The 21,353-nt window shown below is 32.9% G+C and overlaps 1 protein-coding gene across 2 annotated transcripts in view; it reads right to left on the reverse strand.

The window, feature by feature from the left end:
* LOC140439885 (uncharacterized) overlaps positions 1–21,353 on the reverse strand; it is a 289,969-nt gene that overhangs the window by 16,293 nt on the left and 252,323 nt on the right. The window contains exons 7-11 of one of the 2 annotated variants that reach the window (XM_072530055.1): positions 14,589–14,858; positions 7,620–7,868; positions 3,139–3,459; positions 2,782–3,018; positions 274–667 (exon numbers count right to left, since the gene is read on the reverse strand). In XM_072530055.1, the coding sequence (XP_072386156.1) occupies positions 274–667; positions 2,782–3,018; positions 3,139–3,459; positions 7,620–7,868; positions 14,589–14,858 (1,471 nt within the window). Of the gene's footprint in view, positions 1–273; positions 677–2,781; positions 3,019–3,138; positions 3,460–7,619; positions 7,869–14,588; positions 14,859–21,353 lie in introns of both variants that reach the window. The other variant, XM_072530054.1, reaches the window with a different exon arrangement.

Genomic DNA, 21,353 nt, shown 5'->3' on the forward strand with positions numbered 1-21,353 from the left:
AAAAGTTATCCCACCAAATTCTTATTTTCTTTATAATAACCATTATGCCATTTACTCCAGTCTACTCATACTACTCCACTCATAGCTAACGGCTGTTGTTTCACTTATTTTTAAATTTTTAGAAGGTTTGTCCTCTTTAAATAGACATTAGCGAAAGCTGCTAACAAAACTAAAATATTTGTAAAGTTTCCAGAATTTTGGCCTAGTTTTACTAGTGTAAAACTAGGATCTTTATTTGTGGTTTATATTAGAATATTTCTTACAAAAACTCACCTCATTTGCAGAAATAGAGTCACTCCTGCCGTCCTCGCTCCCACTCCCGTGTCGTTCATAAAACGAACACACGCTATCAGTGTTCTCCAAAGCGTCTTCAACTTTAGAAATCACTTCTCTAATCTCAGACTTAATATTCGTTGCTAACTCCTTCGTCATTTCTGTGACGTAAGTTTGCAGATCAGGTACTGGAGAGGCGCGACCACACTGTAAGCAGTCGAAACTGTTCGATAAGAAATTAAGACTATGGGTAGGCGACATCTGATTTGATTCTGATTCCAAGGAATTCGGTTCTTGGCTGCTGTAGCTGAGTTGTCGTTGGCGGCTGTGCATGCCGAGACTGACTCGTGTTGAAGGGCTAAGAACTGGCGATGGGACAGTTGGAGCGCCGAGGCTTAAACATCTACAATTAAATAAATAACAACTAAAGTCATTCGTTAATTTTTTTCCATGTTCCAATTGCTTATTTTATATTATTTGCAATTATATTTATTATACACTTCTTAATATCTTTATTACAATTCCAGAAAATGGATTTTATTAACCCAAATGGAAATTATATACAAACGTAAATGCCAAACATACACGTTAATGGCTACTATGATTTGGACAATGCAATTTTAGAAACATCAGTCAAAAATTAATTCTGACAATAACATAATTTATTGTTTTAAAACGGGTAATATTATTGAAAAAAATACATAATAATAATAAACAAAAATTTATTGGGATCTTACAGTCACTGAAATAGCAAATGCATCGTCATTAAACTTATTACCTAGTAAAGCAGGGAAACCATATGATATAAACTATAATTACTTTAAAACTGTATAGGTTAATGGTATATATTTGTACCACTTTCTGTTTTCCGTAACTTAATACTCGTAGATTGTAAAAACAAGTAAAATTCCTTTCGGAATAGCAAGATCGGTAACTCCAAATGATATTGCAGCTCTCACGAGTATTACGAATAATGCCATTTTTGAAGAAAAGATTAAAATGAGGTCATAAAGTGGTACAAATGTATACTGAAATAGCAAATGCACCGTCATTAAACTTATTACCTAGTAAAGCAGGGAAACCATATGATATAAACTATAATTACTTTAAAAATGTATAGGTTAATGGTATATATTTGTACCACTTTCTGTTTTCCGTAACTTAATACTCGTAGATTGTAAAAACAAGCAAAATTCCTTTCGGAATAGCAAGATCGGTAACTCCAAATGATATTGTAGCTCTCATGACTATTACGAATAATGCCATTTTTGACTAAAAGACTAAAATGAAGTCATAAAGTGGTACAAATCGATACCAGTGAGCTTTTATGACAATAGTAAGTTTTTGAGTGGTTTTATTATAAAATTATAAGATGCCCTACTTATTTTTAGTTTTTTTGCGTCAGGTTGTGAAATACTTATGAAAGGTTGGATTTTAAATTTTTTAATAGTATAAATTAACGTTAATGGTTTTTGTCTCAAGGATTATTACCACTCATGCGAATTTATAATTTTGAAATAAAATAAATATTGGCCAAGATTCTGTAAAAAAAATGGTAATATATATATATATATATATATATATATATATATATATATATATATATATATATATATATATATATATATATATATATATATATATATATATATATATCTGATAGATCAGGAACAACTCATTTGCAGGATGAGACTGTCGAACGAAAACATGAAAATATTTCAAAATTATCGGAAAGTAAAGAGGAACTTGCTCTAACCGAATTTACTTTTTTACTTTTTTTAACAGGATTTTTTTGGTTGCTATAATTCGGCAGACGAAAAAGTTTTTCCAAAAAACATTTTATAAACCAAGAAGGATTTAAAAACAGGCTAGTCAGATGAAGTAATAGATGGAGATGTACCAGTGTCAAAGTGAAAACATAAAGAAATCAAATCTTGCCTTCGTAAGTACTATGCATGATACACTAATATGTAAAAGGTTCTAAGAAAACCATCTAACAAAAACCAATCTTGAAAATGGTATAAATATGTACCACCAAAGTTTTACAAGCTTTTTTATGGGAATGCTTAGTATATGTACCTCCACAAAACTAAAAAACTACCATAAAAAGAATGCTGTGATTACTAATTTTTGGTAAACTTTATTCCCCATAATTCAGTTATTGCAAAAACCATACCATTTGAAAATACCTTTTATTTTGCCCGTTCAAGGGTTGTAGAGATTGTTACTTCGATAAAAAGGGCTTAAATCTTATGGTTCTTGCATATTTTTGAGCTTCAAAGATTGAAAATCGCATTTAGGAAAGTACTATACGTACAAACCATTGTAGGTGTCTACAAATTTTACCTATACATAAGTAGAAATTTGGGTAGTCATAGAACCCGACTTGAAACCCATAGAATATTTGTAAAAGATTGTGAATTTTGGTTACATATCAAAATGAAGTGAAATTTTGTTTTTATCTATTAATGTTTATGTTTCAAATATATCTAGAATGAATATTTTTACCTTTCTCTTGCAAAGTTCTGTTGCAGATGGTTCAAATTTGCAGAATTGACGGCTTCCCCTACAGCAAAATTTACACTCGGTTGGGACATTTGAGGATAATAAAGACCGTTCACGTCTTGTAGAAAATATGGCACTGGTGACGAACAAGTTAGGATTTTAGGATCATCTATGGAAGGAAGACTGTAATGTCTAGGTGAACCGTTGGGTGGCATGTGTAAAGTTGGGCTGCTGTAGTCCCTGAAAATTAGACATTTACATTATAGAGACAAACAGTATATTATAACCTGAACAACCTCGCCCTAATACGAGTAATTCTCGTGTCAAGTCGATTGTAAAAAAACTATTTAATCAACTTACTTTTCTTTATCTCTCTCCTTTTCTTTTTCATGTTTTCTTGATAATAAGTTATTTAGTGGATCGAAAGGAACTTTCTGTTTGACATTTTGGGCATTACTAGTCAACATACTCTGTGCTTCGTGCTGAAGCATAAACCATCTAAGTTTTTCTCCTCGACTATCAAATGTGATACCTTGATCCTGATATGGACTCCTGTTGGCCGTTTTTCTGGCTCTATTGAATAAATTTCTAGCTGTTTGCAGACATTCGGAATAGTTTTGAGGAAATAGACCTGGTCCGGAGACTCTTCGCTCGTTCATGGTCATCTTACCATCCAAATATCTAAAAATAAATGTTATGTTAAGATTTCCAAATTATACAAAATATATATATATATATATATATATATATATATATATATATATATATATATATATATATATATATATATATATATGCACAAATATATAAAGAAAAACGACCAAAATGAAATATAGATATAAGGCATACCATTAAAAAAGTATTTTGAGGATAAAAATAAAATCTCCATTTGAGTCTCTCAGTTACTTGACAAGATTTGCATTAAGGTTTTGTTTAGATATTTATAATTATACTTTTGCTACATAATGTTTTTTTTTTGTTTTAAGATTGCGAAATAGTGACAGTTTGAAGAGACTGTTGGAAACGAATAACCTGTGCGAGTTTGTAAATGTAATTCTAGGTCATAACGGCATAAAACCGTTTGCATTTTATACAATATAGATCTTACTACTCTTCATCAGTCTTGTTGCTTTTTTCTGCTGTTTTCTACTTCTTTGTCAATATCACTATATTTACATTTTTTTTTTCAGTGCATTCATTATGTTCACTGTGTCTTCACTTCTTCTTCTTCTTCAGTGCCTTATCCGGTCCGGATGTTGGCGATCATCAAGGCTATCATGGTTTTGTTGACTGCTCTGCGAAACAGCTCCGCTGAGGTCATCCCAAACCATTGTCGGAGATTTTTCAACCACGAGATACGACGGCGTCCCGGTCCTCTTCTGCCAAATACTTTACCCTGCATAACGAGTTGAAGAATTCGATATTTTTCTTCGTTCCGCATCACGTGGCCGAGGTACTCAAGCTTACGTTGTTTAATTAAATTAAGCACTTCTTTTTCTTTTGTCATGCGCTGTAGGACCTCAACGTTGGTGACATGGTCCACATAAGATATTTTTAGTATCCTTCTGTATATCCACATCTCGAAGGCTTCGATTCGTTTTTCAGTGGCTTGCGTCAGTGTCCAGGCTTCAACTCCATATAGTAACACTGGAAGAACGTAGCACCTCACTATCCGCATCTTGGTTCCCAAACTGAGATCACTGCAGCACAGCAAGGATCTCAACTTAATAAATGTAGACCGTGCCATTTCAATTCTGGATCTAATCTCTTGAGCGTAGTCCCATTGTACGTTGAGGGTAGTTCCGAGGTAAGTGAATCTGTCGACTCTCTGGATCTCGTCGCTACCTGCCATTAGTGCGCCGGGATCTAAATTTGTACGGCTGACAACCATGAATTTAGTTTTCTTAATATTGAGGTTCAGTCCGTATGTTACGCTCACAGTTCGCACTCGGTCTAGTAAGGCCTGCAGATCGTTTAGGCTGGTTGCTAGTAACACAATGTCATCGGCGTAGCGGATATTATTGATGTATTCACCGTTCACTCGGATTCCCATGTCTAGGTTTGTGAGGGCTTCATTAAAAATCTCCTCAGAGTATATATTGAAAAGAGTCGGCGATAGCACACATCCTTGCCTTACTCCTCGCATGATCTTCACTTGGTCGGTGAGCTGGTCTTCGACCTTGACTTGAGCACGCTGGTTCCAGTATAAATTCATGATGATCCGAATGTCCTTCTCATCCAATCCTACTCTTTGTAGTGCGGTGACCATCTTCTGGTGCTGACAACGGTCAAATGCCTTGGCGTAGTCAATAAAACAAATATAGACATCACAACTGACATCGCGGCATCTCTGAAGTAGGACTTGTAAGGTGAAAAGTGCTTCACGTGTACCCATAGAATTGCGGAATCCGAATTGCATTTCACCGACATTTTCTTCGCATTTCTTGTAAATTCTGGCATGTATGATTTTAAGAAAAATTTTAAGTGCATGACTCATAAGACTGATAGTTTGGAAATCTTCGCACGTTTTCGCAGATCGTTTTTTTGGTAGCGTTACAAATGTTGACAATAGCCATTCCGCTGTCTTTAAGACATAGTGTCTTCACTATGTCTTAAAAATATTTTCTGATGTTATTTTTCTAGGAATTTAATTTTCTAGGATTTTATAGTGCTCTATATTTTATAATTTTAACGATATGTACGCTAACATGTTATGTAAAATAATGTACAGTGCTATCTACATAATCAATGTATTACATAGAAATTCTTATCAAAACACAATCCCTCATAGACAAATTCATTTTAAAATTAATATCGTTATGTAAAATAATTACAACTTTGAATTAGATCAGGCGGAATATGTTTTGGGTTGGGTAAATTGTTTAAGATCTTATTTTTTTACTTTAATCGCTTCGAAATAAAAAATTGGGCTAAATTTTTTTATTAAACAATTTGTGAAAAAAATTAAAATATATTTTTTTCTATTTTTTACTGTTATATCTCGGCAGTTATGCAAAAAGTTTTGTAAATAAATTTTCTTCAAGATATAATTAATTGAAAATTGAAAAAATAATAATTATTATTGCAAGATTACATAAAACCATTAAAAAGGGTCAACAATTAATTTTTTTCAATAATATTTTTCAGATATTTAAGAGCCACATAGAACCTTCAAACATGACCCAGAAAATCTTTTGAATATAAAAAAATATTACATAAAATGTCAACGGAATTGATCAAGTAATTATTTCAAAATAATTTTGCAATCTAAATTTCTGAAAAAAGTTATTAATTTTCAAAATTTTGCAGAATAACCAAAAAAAGTTTTAAATACTTGACAACTAAATTCGAATAATTGAAATTCGTTGAATAGAAGAGCCTACGAAATTTTGTACACAACTGTAAAATTTTGAATCTAATAAACAAATAGAACTTTTTCAATTTTTTTCTACTTAGAATTTTCTACTCTACATTAAGATTGGTCAAATTATTCCGAAGTTATAATCGATTCAAAGTTGACCGGCATTTACTTATAGCAAAAGTACGAAAATTAGGATCTGTGTTTTAAACAAATGCCTTGTTGTACCAAGTACTTAATACAGTTGAGTCCATGGTTCTTTACACCTCCGTCATTAATACCTAGCGAGATAATAGTACACATCATTTTTATCTAGCATAATTGTCTTCTAGGCATGACACTAAACACAAACCACTACCGCCTGTTATTAAGTAAAGACACATGTTATTTTTATAAACGCTCTAAACTCAGTCCATCGAGAAGAGATAGATACAAAAAGATCCTTTATATAGGCGAAACTTCCAGACCACTAAGTGCTATGATGAATGAGCATGAATCGCACATTAAAAACATACCGAAAGATCATCAATATTCATGATAGAAACAAATAGCAAAAAGAGGATCAAAGAAAATCAAAGAAGCAACCTTCATCTTACTAAATAAAGAAAAAGTGTAGCAAACACATGGATAGAATGTAGCATGATCAGATTACCACCACTGAAAGAAGAAGTACGCAATAATTATATACCAATACTTACGAGTTAATAGCAAGTCAACTCATCTACAATTAACTGTAGCAAGCACACAGAATTTAATATCAATTCGCGGGTACAAAAACATCTCTCAGAGTTTTCACTTCAAAACGTGGCTGCTGCCTATGAGTATAAGCTCTTCAAATTGGTATTACCACCAGATTGGAAATTAAAACTTCAAAAAAAATATAAAATGTAATTTTCATTACAATCAATTCTGATTTAATCCCATATAGGATAATATCTAAAATCTGCTGGTTTAAAAGTGAGACTCAATGCGTACTCTTGAGCTTCCAGAATTATTAGGTAGCCTGACCCTATGCCTATATTTCAATAGTATATTATTTTATCATTAGCTAGTTTTAGACTCCAGGTCTCTTAAGAGTCTGTACACACAATTATCGCCGCTCCGCTCTAGATGTAAGTCAGTTACAATTTTTTTAAATTCAGACTTTATTTCATAAAGTTGGTTCACTAAACTTTGAAAATTTTGACAGGATCATTATCGAAAACATAAAACATCAAACACAAATTGTTTGATTAAAAATTGGGCCCACCTTTTGAGGTGTCCACATAGTGAAATTATCATTCTAATAATATTTCGAAGCGATTAAAGCAAAAAATACGATCATATACGACTTATCCAAATAAAGGTGTTCTACAATACATATAACGCCTGGACTAAACTGCTAATTTGATTTATAGTTATACAAGTAACTTTACAAATGTTCACGGCAAAATTCTTACAAGTAAAAAGATGCTACACTGAAACATGTTTATATTGCACATACCTAATTGAAGACAGCCACTTTCTATCTTTGGATATAGCATTAGAATGATGCCTCCATTCGGCAGTTTCTAAGTCGACTACGTATTGAGGAAGAAGTTTCCAACCCTCTGTGGCCACCATTTTGACTGCTTCCATAATGAAAGCCAATTCTGCATCGTTTATAAAATATGGAAGACTTATTCTGGTAAAACCTGGTCTCAGAAGCTCCAGGGTGGAATTTTCAACTCCAAGATTTAGACTACTCAATCGCCTGAAAAAAACGGGATCTTTAATATAATTTAGTGTAATATAATTTATCAATATTGATTTTTATTTCTTTTTATTTGCCACCGGCAATATTTACATAAATATATTTTTAACACTTCTAAGGTATATTATTAATGAAGGACGCAGTAAAATCATGCCAACAATTATTAAATCCCTTAACCAATTTATCTGTCACAATTTGCTGACATTTTTAGATAAGTGCCACTGAACTTGACGAAAATAGAATATCTCCATTAATTTAGATAACGTTGGTTTTGAGGCAGTTATAAATGTATTTAGTCGGTTAATGTCACTGTCATGAACTTAAATAGCACCTGGTATTACTACAGAAAATTATATATTTTAAAAGGTTTCTTTTAAAGATTCAGTACATTTACGATTTTCTCGTTCCAATACGTTCTAATACCTATTTGAGCGTTAATTTATTTTTTCCAGATCTATGACCCTATTATTTTAAATGTTCGGGTTAATGCTTTACCTGTTTTATTTTAGTTGTAAACGGAGATTTATTTAGAACTATATAGCATCTCTGGCTTTCAACAGTAATAGTAAGCCCTCCAATGCAATGGTTTGCCAATGTAGAAAAAATTGTGAAACTACATTAAAACCCATGGTACATAAACATAACCCAATAAATAGAACTCAATCTATTTGTACTAAATTAGTCCCTGTACTTTATAATTTACTAACACTTGTCACGACATATCTACCTTTGTACTGATCCAATTGATTTCGTGAACTATAATAGTCCTTGTGGTGTTTTATTGTGGCTACTTTTATTATTTATTGAACAACTATAATATAAAATTTACTGTAAAAAAATTTCATTTTGCTTTTTTTAATTAAACATAATATCTTATAATTAGGAAGCTGGTACAATAAGGGAATTACTTAAGAAATGACAACAAGGGTTTTTGGAGCATGTTAGAGCCGATAAAAGAAGTTTTCAGAACTAGCGAATAAGAGTAGAGTGCTTTCAGAAAAAACTATTGAAGAGCATATGTTGGTGCTTCTTCCAAGATAAGTTGACGAATGAGGGTGGAATCAACGACGAAGGGCTGGGAGCTACTACGGTGCAAGACGTTTCAGAAGAAGTAGAAATAATTTTAGATATTAAAGACTCAGAATTGCTCACCATAATTTTAATTTTTCATAATTGAAGAATTTATTTCATTAGATATGCTAAAGTTTTTGTCAAGGAAAGCGAAAACTATGCTTATCAATGGCAAACTATTTATTTTTCATTATTTATCTTATAATTAACGACATATAATTATAACTATGGTAGAAGTAATCACAGTACTAGTAACAAAAGTAACACCTAGAAATAACAAACAGGAATGGATGACAGAAGAGATTTTACAATTAATGAACAAACGAAGAGAATCCAAAGGAAAAAATGACAAGGACGGAGAATACAAAAGACTAAATAGAATAATTCGAAAAAAAATAACCGAAGCAAAAGAGAAATGGCTGGAAACAAAATGCGTGGAAATAGAAGAACTACAACAAAGGCACGATTTTTTTAATTTACATAAAAAGGTAAAAGAGTTTACATCGACTACCAAGAGAACGACTTTTCACACCATGCTGAACACGGATGGCAAACTGCTAGAATCAACGGAAGACAAACTGAAAGAATGGGAAAACTATATTAAAATTCTTTTTCACGACATACGAGAAGAACCAAGATTGGAAAATAACAACGAAGGGCCAACAATTCTGAAATCTGAAATCATAAATGCAATTAATCATCTTAAAACAAATAAAAGCCCAGGTCCAGACGGAATATACCCAGAAACGTTAAAATTAATCAGCGAAGAAAATATCGAAATATTTGTCCTTTTATTCAATCGCATTTATGATACAGGTAAAATACCCCAAGATTGGCTGGAGTCAATATTCATCCCACTACCAAAAAAGCCAAACCCACAACACTGCAATGAGTTCCGTCTGATAAGCCTTATGAGTCATGCAGTAAAAGTCCTACTAAAAATCGTACATAATCGTATCTATAGAAAGTGCGAAACAATCATCGGAGACGATCAGTTTGGATTCAGAGCCGGCATGGGAACGAGAGAAGCCCTGTTCAGTTTACTAGTTCTCGCCCAAAAATGCTACGACCAACAGAAAGATATATTTATATGCTTTATAGACTTCGAAAAAGCATTTGATAAAGTAAGACACGACCTACTATTAGAACGTTTGCAAGAAGTCGGTTTAGATGGAAAAGACATCAAATTCTTAAAAAACTTGTACTGGAACCAAAACGCCAGAGTTAGGATCGAAGGTTCCACATCCGCAGAAGTAGAAATTAGGAGGGGAGTTAGAGAAGGATGTGTTCTGTCGCCTCTGCTGTTTAATCTTTACTCCGAGTTTCTATTTAAAGAAGCATTGGAGGATTCCAAGGATGGAGTCAAGGTGAATGGCGTAAATATCAACAGTATCAGATACGCCGATGATACAGTGTTAATTGCGGATTCCGACGTAGGTCTACAACGACTCATCGACAAGACCAACTCGACCTGTGAGCAATTTGGTATGAAAATAAACATTAAAAAAACCAAAGTGATGTCAATCCGAAAAAATCAAAACGTACCTCAACCTTGCACAATAAATGGGCACATTTTAGAACAGGTCAATAGATTTAAGTACCTGGGATGTTGGATCGATAGCAGCCTAAATCCTGATCTAGAAATAAGATCGAGAATAGAACAGGCCAGAAAATCTTTCGAAAAAATAAAAAAACTGCTTTGTGATTCTCGAATAAAACTCGAAATTCGACTACGTTTATCAAAATGCTACGTCTGGTCGACTCTTCTATATGCAGTTGAAACGTGGACCCTAAAAACATCAACCGTAAATAAATTGGAGGCCTTTGAAATGTGGATCTACCGGAGAATGCTCAAAATTTCATGGACATCGCATACCTCAAACGAAGAAGTGCTGCATAGAATAGGCAAGGAAAGAGAACTTTTTAACACAGTAAAAGTTAGAAAAACATCATACCTAGGCCACATACTGAGAAATAATAAGTACCAATATGCCCAACTTATAGTGAAAGGAAAAATCGAGGGAAAGAGAGGCCTAGGAAGGAAAAGACTATCGTGGCTCAGAAACATCCGACAATGGACAGGGCTAAATTTTGAACAGCTAATAAGAACAGCTGAAGATAGAGAAGATTTTAAAATTGTAGTAGCCAACCTCCATTGAGGAGAGGGCACTTTAAGAAGAAGCACAGTTCGATGTCGAGGTTTTGCATTCATGAAACTGCTTGAGGAATAACTGTAAAGAATATCATGAAGCCGTAAAATATATCTGGTATATTGGGCACTAAGTTTGCTGTTCCATACATAATACATGGTCTGTCGTTACGCTCCAATTTGTCGCATGCCTCATAAGTAAAGACTGGCTCCACATCTCTCGTCAGAACCCTTGAAGTAGAGTACTGTTCACGCATCCACTGACTATGCGCATTGTTTGATTGAGGACTCTGCCTACTTTGTGGACATAAGAACTATTGAGTACTGTGTTGCGGAAAGGCCAAAGTTGGATGCATACTGGAATCTACTCGATCCAACAAGTTTCAGCAGAATATTCTACAAGGTGATATCCTAAAAATTTTGGTGTAGGACTAAATGGAAGAACGATATTCTTAAAATAACTTGTAGGCGTGCTTTCTTGTTTATAATATGGAAGCAACAAGTTTCGGTTTTGCTATACTCGGAGTTATTCTAGAATTATCAAAATACCTTTGATAAGTCTAGAATAACAGTCTATAATAATAGTCTTTTGACCTAATCGAATCCTCCATGTAGCTTAAAGTATTTGTGTCCAGCTATGTCGCATCAAGCTAGGTATGCATCAAGTAAATCTACTCCGCCCATATGTTTATTATACTCGGTGACAATGAATGGGCAGCTTATTTCTTTAGTGGATTTTGAATGTTTATCAACCGGACTCAGGATATTGGCTGCTGTCCACCAAAACTAGACAATAAATTTATCACGTGATTGGCTTTCCATACGATGGAACTTATATCTATAATTTTGTAGCTAGATACAAACTCATAGCTTGTTCTTCGGTCATCTTTTTTCATTTCCTTTTCTGTAGATATTTGCAACCAGGAATTCTGTTTCGCCGCACTGTTCCAAGACCTAAAATTCCGTTTTGGACCAAATACACTAACAGATCAATAGTAGTGTAGTAGTTATCGCAGTATCGTTGATAATTGAACTCCCAGATCTGATTCTGATATATTTCTACGAGCTACATGATTCTCTTGTCCAGAATATATTTCATATTTATATGCAAAACCGCTTACACCACACAATACGAACAGTTTAAATCCCCACTTATGGGGTTTCATAGGTAGGTATTGTTTCATAAAATGGGGCATTTTTGTATAGGTAACATAATTGTTCGTCAATTGCCAGTTTCTACAATTGAAATTGAGTTTCGAAAATAATGATTTGTTTGAGGTTAGATATAATTGCTAAATGTCAACTCAGTTTATTTATTTGTGAAATGCGGGTGCCGATATTGTTCAGCTGTGAATGAGCTGTTGTACGAATATCTCACCATGCAATAAAGCATGTTATTGTAAACGCACAGAATAATAGGATGTGTAATTTGCTATGTTGTACTTCTGCAACAGTATGCGTTAAATGGTTAATTCAATTCCTAACTTTAAGTTTTGCTTTAGTGTCATAAAAAGTACGCTATTTTCAGTAGAAAATCACAAGTCACGAAATATTTTTTTACATTTTTACTAGCTACGAATTATTGATTAGTCCAATTGAAAAATTTAATATTTCGCAAAACTGGAACCGTTAGTGAAAATCACACTACTCATCGTAATATGAATCGAAGAAAATAATGATAAAGAAGAAATAATGCCCTTATGGTTATTATTTCGACAGCAAAAACCAAATTGCTGTTACCAAATGCAACCACAATAAATATGTCATTGATTACAATGTTATTGAACCAAATAACAGTGACAATATATGCCAGAAAACACAAAGAAAAAAAGCATTAAAGGACTTTAAAAAGTTCTTGGGCTAAACCATAGAAACCTGAGGATAGGTCGAAAAGAATATTTGGTTGGGAAATTCGGAAACAATTTTTACATAAAGTTACTGCTATATTTTTGTATCTTCAAAATTTGTTTTTATTTTATTTCAAAATTTATTTTACGTTTTATCAAAACAAAAAAAAAAGATATTTTATAGGTAAACCCCACATACAAAGGGGACAGCCTTGTATCAATAGGACAGTAAGTTTGCGGCAGGTATACACCAGAAATGCCTTAAAATGTATTTTAGTCATATCTTAGATACTATAAAAAATTTGTTTTATACTATAAAAATAATTTCATTTTCATTAGAATACAACAAACCGCAAGAGACATACCTTTAGGAATAATCAAAAGGATCAAAAATATCTACCAAAATAACACAATAAAAGTAAAAGTACAAGAACTAACTGACTCTATTGAACCTGGCATTGGGAGAAGACAGGGAGATTCCCTGAGTCCTTTATTGTTCAACACTATTATGGATTAAATAATAAAAAAATAACTAAAAAAAGGACACCTAATGGGAGGGAAACAACTTAAAATAATCTGCTATGCAGACGACGCAATACTACTATCTCAAAGTAAAGATGATTCACAACGTATGCTGCACCAATTTAATATAACCGCCAGAAAATGTAACATGTTAATTTCCCCAAAAAACGACAAAATGCATGGTTATACAGCAAATTTACTGAAATGTACATTGGATCTGGAAGGTCAGACAAAAGAACAAGTGTTTGAGTTTAAATATCTAGGCATCACATTATCTAGCTACGGAAAGCAGAAATAGAAATATCGGAAAAGAAATAAAAGGCAGAATTAACAAAACAATCATCAGATCAATAATAACATACGCAGCAGAAATACGACCTGACACAGAGAGGACCAAAAGAAGGTTAGAAACAGCAGAGATGAAAACACAAAATTGATGGTAAAACACTATGGGACAAAGTAGAAATAGATGCAAGGTAGACACCATCAAGGACAGAGTAAGTAGATGAGTAGAATGGAATGATCATATAAGCCGAATGACTAGAGTAGTAAAGACGGCAAGAGACAGAGTCATGCCTACATAAAAAGAAAAAGAGAAGAAGAAAATAATTTCTTACTTAACGGATTAAGCAGGCGTGTATATGTAAGACAAATACAGGCAAAAAAGAAGTTCATAAAAGTAAGACGTTTATTAATGTACGCTAAAACTCCAATAATGCTTCAATTTCAGCTGCATTAGGTGGTCAGTGGAAGCGGCAATATGATAAAAGACAACAATTTGATAAGAAATCCGAAATACATCATATTCTACGTAACTGGCAAACCATATAAGATTAAGTTGGGTTAAGCCACCGTCATGAAAGAAATTGGTGGCTTATTTTTTGATGGTTTCAACTAATTAACAAAAATGGTTTTTTAATCGTCAAATTAAATCCGGTTTTTGGAAACTAAAAATAGATTTTTATTTTTTTTAAGTACCACGTTTAATAATACACGTAAGTAGTAATCTGCTTAGTCGTAGTTAGAGAGATAAACTTTAACTGAAAGTAGAAAAATTTTGAGATACTTAGGTATTGTATACAATTAATAAAATCATATACTCGTATTTCCATAGTAAAAACTATACTTTACCTATCTTCTAAAATAATATTTTCGTATTGATCTGCTAAGCTTTGGTCTATTCCCAATAATTCTTGGGCATATGCTCCAGAACAGGGACATCCTGCCCTCGCTTGAATTCCGAAGACATCGTTGAGAACAGCGCACACGAAATTGTGGTGAAGAAAGCTTCCTCTAGGATGCCGTACCAGAAAGGAAAAAACAGGTATTCTTTTTAGATTAGGTGAGTTATTTCCTAGGAGGATCAGTTCTGGAATGGTTCTGATGTGCTGAAGCATTTGTCTAAAAGAAAAAAAGTATGGATAGTAAGAGAAATTATATTTATTGTATATTTTAGTATCAATCATTTTAAAATTGAGTTTTTTAGAATTAATTTAAATAATTTTTAAAGTTGTACACTGATCAAAACGAACAAGGAGCCACTTATAAATATGTTCGTAGTTTTGAACTAATTCCTTTTATGATTATATAAATGTTCGCTATAAATACAGCAAAATTTTTCTTACTAAACTGTAAATTATCTTGAGAAAAAAAAAGTGAGAATGTGAAAAATTTGATTTATTTTTTTAATAACAGCGTTGCTAAATATTATTTTAAAACAAAACTAATAGCTGGGCTCCTCTAACTTGCCGAACTTCTGCAAAACGTCCGTCTTTATCTAGATGTTGTTTCCATTCTTCTACGAGAACTTCCTCGACAAAATGTAGATTTCTTAGTGGCTGACGATCCTTCAAGCGCTTCACGAGTGTATTCCAAATGTTTTCAGTGGGATTTAAATCTGGACTTCCGCTGGCCACTTCATAACCTAAATATTGTGGGTAGTCAAATAATTTTGCACTATCCTGGCTATGTACGGTCTCGCATTATCTTGCTGAAGGATACATTTTGTACCCATATTTTCAGCAAATAGAACAGCATGCGGTTCAAGAATTTAATGTACCGCTCTGCCGTCATCGCCATTTACCGAATAACTACTAGATCAGAGCCGCCATTTAAAGTTATCCCCCCAAATCATAATTGAACTTTCATCAAAACCGTGGGTTACTTGAATTGTGGAATCCAAAAAGCGCTCGCTCGGTCTTCTCCAGACTCTAACATGTCCATCAACATGATTTAAAAGAAATCTGGACTCGTCAGTAAACATTCTTCTTCTTCTTCTGGTTCCTATCCGTTTCGGATGTTGGAAATCATATTGGCAATCATGACTTTGCTCGCTGCGGCTCGAAACAGCTCCGTTGAGGTTTTCTTAGACCATGTTCTTAAATTCCGCAGCCATGATATTCTCCTTCTACCGGGTCCTCGCTTACCTTTGACTTTACATTGCAATATAAACTGCAGCAGTAAACATTACGTTACTTCATTATGCCATGGTCCAATTCATGTGTTCTTCTGCAAACAAGCGTCTGGTTCTACTGTGCAGGGACCAAAGGAGGTACTCTAGCTGACCTTCTTACATTCAACACATGTTCGTGAAGTCGATTACTTATAGTTTGAATATTAACTCTTGTACCCGTAACTTCTACCTTCTACTCATTTTGTAGCATTCGAGCAGTACATCGACGATCTCTGATGGCCCATATTTGTAAAAGTTGATCCTCTCTAGCTGTAATTGCTCTTAAATGATACGTATAAGGTTGTCTTCTAATAACTCTATACATTTCATGTCTGGTCCAGGTTCTATTTATCGCGACACGAATAACATTTGACATTTCCGCTGTATGGCGTCTTGAGTAACCTTCTTGAACTAAAGTTATTGCCCTAGTAATTTGAATCTCTGTAAGATACACTTTGTGCCCTCGGGACCTTCCAAGCACATCAAATCTATCATTAATTCTTAACAACTTTAACGTAAATATCGACACAAATTGCTTTTTTATTGAATGCAAGAAAAACGAAGGTAAGAAACTTGTTTGTTTCTTTTATTCATAATAGACTAGGCGGGATCTGTAGAAATTCAGACCATAATGGACATTTTCCATAAGAAGCTATTTTTTTGCTAGAATCCCTTCAGGATGTGCCCAATATCGATAATCACGATATGCGCCAGTTGCAAACCCTGTGCTAAATTTTTTATTTAACAAAATCTGAAAACAATTGAAAATTTCTGATTTTTTTGCTCCTATTTTCGTTTATAATTCGGAAAATATTGATCCTAGAGAAAAAATTATCAGAAGTTAAAAGTTTCGTTATTCAATTTTACACAATATTTCGTTAGCTAGACATTGAAAATTTAATGTTTTTGTTGAAAAAATAGCAATAATTGGAAAAAAAGTACAAAAAAATGAAGTTAATCCTTTAAATGTTTTCGACTTTCTAAACTTGACTTACAAGCTCCATATTCCGCCTAGAAAAACTTTTTAATATGTTTAAAACGTGTGCTAAATTTTGTTAAGATCGGTCGGATAGGTTTTGCATAATAATTTTGCAATCCAGCCTACTGGAAAAAAATCGCAAATTTTCAAATTTATAGTAGGCCCTAAATAAGGCTTTCAGATAGTTGCAAATTTTTTTACATATAAAGGAAGGCTCAAACTTTTAAACGCTTTTTGTAAAATTAAAATCGGTTCACTAGGAGAGCCTAGAAATTTTTTTAAAGTTTTAAACATTTTTTAGGCTTATAAACAAATTGAATAACTTAACGAGCTTTAAACATATCCTTCCAAAAAAAGAAAAAGACTTTAAAAAAAATTATTGAAGATTGAGTCAAAATAAAGTTTATTTATGAAAAAAATTTTTTTTTCGTTCGCCTTTGTTTTAACAATTTAAATTATTTATTAACAATTTATAAATACATATTTGTTTACTAAAAGTAACAATTTACTTCAATGTATAAATTGCAAGCTCAAAAAAATGCATGAAGAAAAAATGCAAATACTTGTTTAACATACAATTGTTTATTGCAAATTTCCCAATTTGCAATTAAAAATGGTATTTGAAAATATGATATTTATAATCCTTATCGTCCGAGACAGCGATTCAAGAAAAAGAGCCAAATTGGTTAACAAGAAGCCGAGATAATGCAATTTTTAGCGCGCGCTATGATTTTGCGCACATTTCGAGTGAATGTCCCCCACCACCACCTCTCATGCATTCCGAGCGACATTTTACGCGAAAACGGTTTTTTGTCTTTTTTATGGATGTTGTCATGAAGCGCATTACGTAAAACTTTTGATATAAAAAGTACTTGAGAAGACGAGGGTATTTGTTTAAAAACGAGCCCTCTATCACTTATGGTTACACGGCAAATGTATGCCAACTTTGACCTTCAATATCTCGGCAACCAGTAAGCCTAATGTATCTTTTTTTTAAAGAAGCATCTTTTAATGTTCTTTAAGTGTATAAATTTTGAAATTGAAATGTTTAAAGCTCGTAAAGTTATTCAATTTGTTTATAAGCCTAATATATATAAAAAACGTTTAAAACTTTTAAAAAATTTCTAGGCTCTCCTAGTGAACCGATTTGAATTTTACAAAAAGCGTTTGAAAGTTTGAGCCTGCCTTTAAGTGTAAAAAAATTTGCAACTATCTGAGAGCCTTGTTTAGAGCCTACTATAAATTTGAAAATTTGCGATTTTTTTTCCAGTAGGCTGGATTGCAAAATTATTATGCAAAACCTATCCGACCGATCTTAACAAAATTTAGCACACGTCTTAAACATATTAAAAAGTTTTTCTAGGCGGAATATGGAGCTTGTAAGTCAAGTTTAGAAAGTCGAAAACATTTAAAGGATTAACTTCATTTTTTTGTACTTTTTTTCCAATTATTGCTATTTTTTCAACAATAAACATTAAATTTTCAATTTCTAGCTAACGAAATATTATGTAAAATGGAATAATGAAACTTTTAACTTCTTATAATTTTTTCTCTAGGATCAATATTTTCCGAATTATAAATTTCCAATTTTCAATTGTTTTCAGATTTTGTTAAATAAAAAATTTAGCACAGGGTTTGGGACTGGCGCATACGTGATTATCGATATTGGGCACATCCTGAAGGGATTCCAGCAAAAAAATAGCTTCCTATGGAAAATGTCCAATCCAAAACAGATCCCGCCTAGACTATAAAAACTATATGTGTCTACTGGGTGGACTAACATATTTAAGTTCCTACCTAATGCAATAAATAATTTACATTAAATTAAATTAGTGGCTACTTTTTCGGTTTGATCAGTGTATTATAAAATAATACACGCGAAGTTAAAAGAACTGTTAGTGGGAGATGAACTTCAGAAATTTGTTGAAATTACGAAGAGTAATATCAGAATATAACGATTTATGATAAAAATAAAAGGTAATAATAATAAATCGCATATTATGATTCGCATGATATGAAACGTAATTTACAGTTTGAGCTTATTTTTCTTACTAATACTAAGATAAAATGTAAAAGGGAAAGTCCCAGTGGTTGGCTATATACCATAGTTTAAAAAAACTTACAATGATGTAACAACTTCTTTTTGTAAAGTATAAAATTTTATTATTAAATTTTTTAAAAATTATTCAAAATGGATTTATAAAGTTTCAGAACGTTTCAACATATCCATCCGTTCCTGGTGCAAGTATCTTTATTTTATACCTAGTGGCATACATGTAAGTCATGCAAAAAATGTTCGTTGTTTTACTATAATTATGATTAATAATTACTAATACACATTTATTTGTTAGCTTATAGGAGTTTTATTGATTAATAATTAATAAAGTTTCAGTTCAGAGTATAAGTCTCAGCAAACGGTGGTACGGTGCGCGAAATGTCATATTTTCGCCACAAGTTAACGGACTATAAGACCGGTGAAATGATCGAAAGCTCGGCAGTTGTTTAGTAATGTGTCTGCGAAGTTTTAGTTAATGCCTTACTATATTAAGTATTAATGATATCTGTTATTTAAATGAACTTGCTCTCTCCACAGTTTCATTATCACCATTTACTTAAACAATGCAATTTACTGCACTTGTACTTTTGACTACAATTTAGTTCTTGAGACATTCTCTTTGGTCAATGAATTTCAGATAATCTATTCTAGGCACTATCGAACTCCGTATTTCTCGCTTTGTCAACCATTTTCCATCCACTCCTGAATGTAGGTATCTCCCAATTGCTTCCATCTTTCTCTATCTTGCGCCAATCTAATCCACTGTTTGCCTGCCACTGCTTTTATGTCATCTACCCATCTTTTTTGAGTTCTTCCCATGCTTCTTGTTGTCGTCCTTGGTCTCCATTCTAGAATTCTTCGTGTCCACCTGTTGTTATTATATCGGGCTACGTGATCTGCACAGCGCCATTTCATTTTTGTAACTTCTTCCACAATATCCCTAATCTTCGTTCTACGTCTTATCTCGCAGTTTCTAATCTTGTCTCTCAGTGATATTCCAAGCATGATTTGTTCCATTGCTCTTTGCGTTGTTTCTAATTTTTTAGCGATTTTTTGGTAAGAGCTACTGTCTCCCAAGCCGTAGGTGCAAACTGGTAGTATGCATGTGTACACCTTTTTCTTTAAGTTTACAGGAATGGAGGTGTTTTTCAAGATATATGCTAGTTTGCCGAAAGAGCCCCATGCCAGTTGTGTTTGTCTTTTAATTTCAGCATCTTGATTTGGTTTTCTCAGTTTGATGACATGACCAAGATATACATAATGTTCAACATTTTCTATGGTATGATTTTGTATTGTTATATTTGTCTGGTTTCGGCTCAGTATTTTTGTTTTATTGTAGTTCATTTTTAAGCCTACCATTCCTGAAACTGCATTCAATTGTTGTAACATATCATTTAGTTCCTAGATATTAAAACTATGTCATCTGCGAATCTCAAGTGGTTTAAGTATGATCCGTCGACGTTGATACCCTTGTTGTTCCATTCTAGTTTCTTAAAAATGTCTTCTAGGGCAAGGGTAAATAGTTTGGAAGAGATGGTGTCTCCTTGTCTTACTCACCGTTGTAGTCTTATGGGATTAGTTTTTGTGCTTTCGTCCAGCTTTATCTGCATGGTGGCATTTTCATATATGCTTTTAATTATGTTTATGTTTATTAATGTTAGTGTATCTTGAATCTATACGTGCATTTTCTAGAGATTCAAGCACTGCCCATAATTCGATGGAATCGAATGCTTTATGGAAATCGACAAACGCCATATGAATTGGAACATTATACTCGGTGCATTTTTCTATCAGTGTTCTTGCGGTCTGCAAGTGGTCTATATTAGGCGGTTGGTTATGATTTTAGTTAGTAATTTACTCCTTATTCAGATCAATGAATGTTACACAAATAATTCTTCCACAGATACACTATATTTGTTTTGTTATTTAAATAAAACTACCATTTTCTTCTACCAGTGAGAATAACTTTTAGATGTAGGATAATTTGAAATTACTTTATCATTATTTTTGTTATCTTGTAAGGTATTTTAACATTTATTATTTTTGCCTCCAATTTACCATTTCGCTCGTAAAAATAAAACGTACAAATACACGTAGTAAAGTTAATCAAACAATAGCTCATAAACTCAATATATGTTTGCCATTGTTCCAAAAATAGAGCATGTTTACAAATAATCTTTAACGGCTAGCAACAAAATCCAAACCATGACAATTGTAAAAATAAGACTGCAGAAGTATTCGGACCGTGACACAGTTCTGTCTATATTGTCGTTGCAAATTAACTTACATGAAAAATAGTCAATACTCTATGACAAACGGATAATTCAGTCGCCAATACATGAAAATGAATTAAATTTTTGGTTATATATTTAGTGGATCAGAATCATCTCTAATAGTAATGCATTTTTA

The sequence above is a fragment of the Diabrotica undecimpunctata genome, chromosome 4 (assembly GCF_040954645.1).
Source record: "Diabrotica undecimpunctata isolate CICGRU chromosome 4, icDiaUnde3, whole genome shotgun sequence".
NCBI lineage: Eukaryota > Metazoa > Arthropoda > Insecta > Coleoptera > Chrysomelidae > Diabrotica > Diabrotica undecimpunctata.